The following is a 6,042-nucleotide window of genomic DNA, read 5'->3' on the forward strand; positions in this document are numbered from 1 at the left end:
GAGTGTGTGTGGGGGTGTGTGTGTGGAGGAGTGTGTGTGGGGGTGTGTGTGTGGAGGAGTGTGTGTGGGGGTGTGTGTGTGGAGGAGTGTGTGTGTGTGCAGAAACACCAGCAGCTGATCGGACCTTTGCAGTAAACATCTTCAGATGAGTACCTCTGGTTGTGAGCACTTGCTGGGAAGAATTCCTGGACTTCCTGAAGAGTCCTTTCATTTTCCCTCCGTTCGGGATCATCTCATTATCCAGAGCCTGCTGCTCCTTCGCCGCCTTCAGCATTTCCTCTGAAACACACAATCAGCCAATCAGAGGCTGCGGATGTTTACAGTGGGGGAACGAAACTGCTTTTAGCTGAAATATTTTGCCTCTGAACTGTTTTGCTCCTTTCCTTAATAATTAAAGCGCCATGATTACTATTCCTCCATTATTCTTCAGCTTCATCATAATTCAGTTCACGTTCACATCAGGACCAGAGAGCTCTGACCTTTGGTAGCAGAACATCGTACGACGGAGACTAAACTCACTGAATACTGTAAAGATTGTCCTCACAGACTCTGACTTAGTGTGGACATCATCGCTGTCTAACTTTGGATGTATCTAAACCTCCCAAAGGTTTTGCAACAAACTCCTCTTATTTCCATAATCTTTCTGTTTCTTCTGCAGTTTTTACATCAGATTTTTACAACAGGAAGTCCTGAAGTTCTGCTGGGTTTATTATTAATATTAAACTTATTACTTATTGTACCTACACTGTCCTGTTCTTCCATTTCACTTTATTTACCCAATAAATATGAGTTTATCTGTAATAATCAGCTTTTAGAGTAAATCAGCAGTTTATAACTTTTTATTTCCACTTGAGACAGCTCGGTTTTATAAACCATCTGTGTGCATCTCTGTGGATCTTTGGTTTTGCCTGAAGGTTTGTTTTTGAGGAAGGAAACTTGATATACGGACCTTCTGCCTCGACAAGATGAGACACATCGAGTCCCTGGTTCATCCTCAGCATCACCATCCCGTACTCAAAGTCAAAAGCGTCACTGTCACAGAGACGAGCAGCTCTTTAGGACTCAGAATGGGTTTGTTTTCAGGTTTATTCATGTTGCTGTGGGACTTACTGCAGAATCCCCACATAACTCTGGACTTTGTCTGCTCCTGCTGTCCTCCAGTTCCTCTTGAAGCCGATCATCAGCGTGTTTGGCTTCATGCGGCCGAGACCAGAAGCCTGAGAGGAAACATTCAGAAAAAGCCACATCAGCCTGAAAACCTTCATCAGAGCGTCCTGTGAGCCAGCAGGTTTAACATCTGTGTGAGTGAAGGAAGCAGTCCTGGTTTTAACGCTCTTCTTCACACCAAGATCCTTCTGACAGGCCGAGGCCAGAGTCGCAGCTGAAACTTTACGTTTGTTTCTTCTCCCTCTCAGATTAATGTAGACAAACTGAGCGCTGAATGACTGCTGGCATTTAGAGAAGCTAAAACTGAGCTGTTCAAGTTAAAACAGAGGCTGAGGAGCTGAAAACAGCAGAACAATGGCTGCAGAAAGCCTGACTCAGCGTTCGGACCGCTCACCTGCAGCAGACTCTCAGTTCCTTCCCTGAAGTCGTCGCAGGTCACAGCAGCATAAAGCGCTTTCCGTTTGGTTTTATTCAGATACAGCTGGTTCCTTTCCATCCCAGCGTTCATCCCCTGCAGCGTCTCCGATCTCGGGCCCTGGGAGGGCCACAAAGACAAAACCTTTAAAAATCTCCCACACATTTCAGTGATTTTCAGCAGACAGACCCTGACAGTTTGCAGTTTTTCAGGATCAGGAAGTGCTTCATGTGCAGCTCTGGACTCTAAGACGTTTCAGTAAACGTGCCTACATGTGCAGATATCTGTGAATGACCTACAACAAAGACTTCACAGGTGAGACAGAGTCCGTAGTTCTTGGTGAAGCAGTGGGCCAGGTCCAGGAGAGCCGGTCTGGACTGAGCTGACCCTGTTAGAGCCAAGATCTGCGGCCTGGCGAAGAAACAGGACTGATATGACAAGTTTCCACAGAAAACTACGGGCACGGTCACGGTAACAAGAGAGTCGCCTTCCCCAGGTTCTAAAATGGTTCCGGTCTAACCTGAAGTTCTTGACGTGATCTTCGACCCCGGCCAGAGACAGAGCGTTGCTGACTGCGCTCACGAAGGTCACGGCCTGCGTGGACGAGCCCCAGTTCACGTCTGCAGAGAAAGCCACAGGTTAGAGCCTCCAACACGCGGGGATCGCTGCAGGACCTCCGTGCACGAGCCGGAGCTCACCTGGCTTCTTCACCGTGACGTAGACGTACAGCAGAATCTCAATCCCGTACGTGAGCAGAGCGGCCCACCAGTTAATGACGAACATGACGACGCAGCAGAGCAGAGCGCCCAGCAGGGACAGCCACATGTTGTAGTATTTATACGCTGGTCTCCAGCCTGACAACAGCATCAGGAGACAGGACTGAGTCCGGTTCAGAGTCAGAACATTTCTCATGTCCGGCTGATGGAAACTCACCTGGAGACTTGGCGTAGGACGCGTGGAAGCAGGAGAAGTTAATGAGAGCATAAGATGCCAGGAAGAAGTTGGAGATGATCGGAGCGATGGTGTTCAGATTTCCTACAAAAAGCAACATCAAATCTTTTGAGTCTTTCCAGTTTTTATTAGACAAAAGACTCGTTCATGTTTCTGGAAAGACTCTTGGTGTTTTCTGATAACTAAAACAAACTAAAGTTGTTGTTCTTCTTCTGGTTTTCATCTGAACGATCCTCTGAGAGTCCATGTTTGGTGATAAACTCTGAGTTGTTCTAGCTGAGCTCACCGATGAGGATGAAGGCCACAGAAATGATGAATGTCAGGATGTAGCCACGGATCGGCTCGTTGTTCTTCCCGTGGCCTTTGGCGAAGAAGTGCAGAGCTTTGTAAATGTTGTCTTTGCACAGAGCCTGAGGGGAGGACACCAATGAAGTTACAGGAGCAACATAATTTACATTCTCACTGAAGCAGATTAAAATAAAGAGACTTGCCTGGAAGACTTTGGGAGCGCTAACGAGGGAGGCCAGAGCCGAGGAGAGCGTGGCTGAGAAGGTTCCTGCCGTGATGAGAGGTCCGAACCCGGACACCATGGTCATCACCTGGACCGCAGGAGGGTTAGACATGCAAGAACATCGACACCTTCCATACAGGAGGCCTTCAGACGGCTTTCATACCTGGAAGTTGTTCATTGAGCCAAATTTACAGGTTTGTGTTGCGCAGGAGGAGAAGTTATAACCAAGTTCACAGGCGGATACAGCAGAGCCGTTACAGAAAGAACTGGAGTTTATGATGTCCGTCGTGTTTCCCGTGGCGTCTCGGACAACAGTAGCAGCTGAACGATTAAAGGAAGAAAAAGATGCACCGCTCAGTTGGTTTCTGTGACAACCTTAATGACAAAATGTTTTACAGAAGTGTAAAAAGCTTTGATTGGTGAAGAAGTTTCACACAGATTGTAAATCTGTTTTAACAGTTTGTTCTTCTGTCCTTCACAGCTTTCTATCTGACAATTTAGGAAATTCACTTGTTCTCTGCAGCTCCTGTCAGTTCTGGAGCTCCTCAAAGATCCATCTTAGGTCTCATGTGTTTCATAAATGAAGTTGATCTGATTAGATTTCTGCATCTTTGTGAAACAAACCTTGACACCGAGATGTTGTCCGTTAGGGGACTAATCGACCAATCATGATAAAAGTTTGTTTTAAAGAGTCCTACACTTACAGACACAAAGAGCCACTCCGAGGTAAGTGATCCCAGTGATCACGATGGCAAGTAACGTGCCTTTGGGAATGGCAGCCTGAGCGTCCTGTAAAACAACAGATCTCTGTCAGAAAATCTAAATCTAAATCTCTTTTGAAGCTTCTGTTCTCCAGGAGGTAAATGATACCTCGTCATGTTTTCAGATTTTACCCGTAAATCTCCAGAGATGTTGGCTCCAGCCAGGATTCCCGTTGCCGCGGGGAAAAATATGGCAAACACTGAAAAAAAAGTTTCCCCGTCTCTAAAAGCAGGTGGGAAGTTTTCCATGAAGATGTTGGCTGTAAATGACAGGAAGAAGAAACAAGAAATATTTAGAAAGGCAGAGAAAACGAGTGAATTTTGTTTGTTTTAAAAAGTGTCTTACACTGATAACCAAAGAAGCCTTTAGATTTTTTGTCAGCAGTTGCAGGAATGGCTGTTCCTACGAACACGTTGACGATGGCCACCAGCAGGATGATCAGCAGAACAATCTGGGCCTGATGGGAGCAAACAATGATGGAGATTAAAGCCAAGTTTGGACAGAACCAACAAGCAGAAGGATCATTGCTCACCTTCGCTTCCCATTCCATTCCAGCAACCGAAATCCCCAAAAGCAGCACAACGGTGATGCAGCCGATGATTCTGATGTCGTTTATTTCATCCACCATCAGAGACGCGTACTCCTGAGAGCAACGAATACATGAAGTTAGGGTAGATACATGGTCAGTTCTTCAGTAACTCATCAAAATAAGATGCCACACCTTCAGTAAATCCACCACGGTCTCTGCAAACCCCACCACATACATGGCTACAGCCACGGCGTTGGCAAAGGCAAAGATGAGCCCAATGGAGCCGCCGAACTCTGGGCCCAGGCTGCGGGAGATCAGGTAGTAGGCTCCCCCTGAAACACAAACCCGTTTCACTTTCTTCCTGTGAGGCACAACATCCACAGACTGTCCTGCTTTTATCAGAACAACACAAAACGCTGAAAACAAGGACCAGTTTGGTGTGGATTTAGTGTCTCCTTGAAAACACACTGCAGGAAAATATTTTAAATGTGGAAGAAAAAGTTTTTAAACACAAAAAGTAATGATGTTTGGGACTGACATATTTATAAAACATCAGGTTTTTGTTCAGTTTTAGTTTGTTTTTGTGGTATTCTGTGTGAATCCTGATGCAGAAATGAAGGTGATTCTTATTAATAATAAATACGATGATGTGGTGATGGTACGGCTGTTACTTTCTGTCCTGCAGGTTAGAAAAGACGGATTTAATCCTGAATCGGTTTGACTCAAACCAAATAACAATCAGTCTTTTATCATAAAGTGATTTAAATCTAAGTTTTTGCACCTGTTTTAAGTTGTAATTATTCAGCTGAAGAAATTTTAAACATTCTGACTTTTAGTTTCCTCGTCTTGTAGGGAGTGTTCGGTAATCACGTGTTTGATCAGAAAGCTGTTATCAGAGTTCATCTCAGCTCTGATATCTGTGGTGGATGATTAATCACCACATCACTGATTGATTGATTTTATGTCAGGGAAAGCTGTAAAAGCAGGAACGAAGCATCAAGAGGTGAGAGGCTTTATCTACAAACACTGTCCTTCTGCTTCTTTTGTCCCTGAGACATTCTGTCTTATCTAAGATGATATTTCATAAATAATGTTTTACCTGCTGGGGTTGGTTAGGAACGAGAGCTGGGTCAATATGTGAAGCTAGATGTGCCTACCTCCTCTGACCACGCCGTTCGTGCAGATGGCCGACATGGAGAGGCCCGTGATGATGGTGACCACGCAGCTGAGAGCGATGACCACGATGCCCAGACCTGCAGAACGAAGGTAAGACGGCTGTCGTTAGTGTTTATTCATTAAGGTGGTGATGCTTTATCAGTGAAGCATCTTAACTCAGAATTCACTCTTTTCTTCTGCAGACTTTGAGCTCATTTAGCTGTTTATAAAACGTTCAGCTCCTTCTGTAGATGGATGCTTTGGCTTCGGCTTTTTGTAACTTTTAAAATAAAATTTATCTGCAGTTCCTTCAGAACATTTTTCTCTTTGAAATCAGCTTCAGCTGCTGGTTCTGATTTTGTCTTCTTCTGCTCATTTTAGCTTCTAGCCACCGTTCTGCTCATTTTAGCTTCTAGCTACTGTTCTGCTCATTTTAGCTTCTAGCCACCGTTCTGCTCATTTTAGCTTCTAGCCACCATTCTGCTCATTTTAGCTTTTAGCCACCATTCTGCTCATTTTAGCTTTTAGCCACCGTTCTGCTCATTTTAGCTT

The 6,042-nt window shown here is 45.0% G+C and overlaps 1 protein-coding gene across 1 annotated transcript in view; it reads right to left on the reverse strand.

Annotated features, from left to right (window-relative positions):
* Positions 1 to 6,042, reverse strand: part of slc12a1 (solute carrier family 12 member 1) — an 11,833-nt gene that overhangs the window by 3,414 nt on the left and 2,377 nt on the right. The window contains exons 4-20 of the mRNA XM_037980054.1: positions 5,493 to 5,588; positions 4,528 to 4,667; positions 4,339 to 4,449; positions 4,152 to 4,263; positions 3,938 to 4,065; positions 3,749 to 3,833; positions 3,208 to 3,365; positions 3,025 to 3,132; positions 2,820 to 2,943; positions 2,516 to 2,617; positions 2,281 to 2,436; positions 2,103 to 2,202; positions 1,882 to 1,993; positions 1,562 to 1,702; positions 1,111 to 1,217; positions 950 to 1,032; positions 154 to 279 (exon numbers count right to left, since the gene is read on the reverse strand). Coding sequence (XP_037835982.1) covers positions 154 to 279; positions 950 to 1,032; positions 1,111 to 1,217; positions 1,562 to 1,702; positions 1,882 to 1,993; positions 2,103 to 2,202; positions 2,281 to 2,436; positions 2,516 to 2,617; positions 2,820 to 2,943; positions 3,025 to 3,132; positions 3,208 to 3,365; positions 3,749 to 3,833; positions 3,938 to 4,065; positions 4,152 to 4,263; positions 4,339 to 4,449; positions 4,528 to 4,667; positions 5,493 to 5,588 — 1,989 coding nt within the window. The remainder of the gene's footprint in view (positions 1 to 153; positions 280 to 949; positions 1,033 to 1,110; positions 1,218 to 1,561; positions 1,703 to 1,881; positions 1,994 to 2,102; positions 2,203 to 2,280; positions 2,437 to 2,515; positions 2,618 to 2,819; positions 2,944 to 3,024; positions 3,133 to 3,207; positions 3,366 to 3,748; positions 3,834 to 3,937; positions 4,066 to 4,151; positions 4,264 to 4,338; positions 4,450 to 4,527; positions 4,668 to 5,492; positions 5,589 to 6,042) is intronic.

Source organism: Kryptolebias marmoratus, linkage group LG15 (genome assembly GCF_001649575.2).
Source record: "Kryptolebias marmoratus isolate JLee-2015 linkage group LG15, ASM164957v2, whole genome shotgun sequence".
Lineage (NCBI taxonomy): Eukaryota > Metazoa > Chordata > Actinopteri > Cyprinodontiformes > Rivulidae > Kryptolebias > Kryptolebias marmoratus.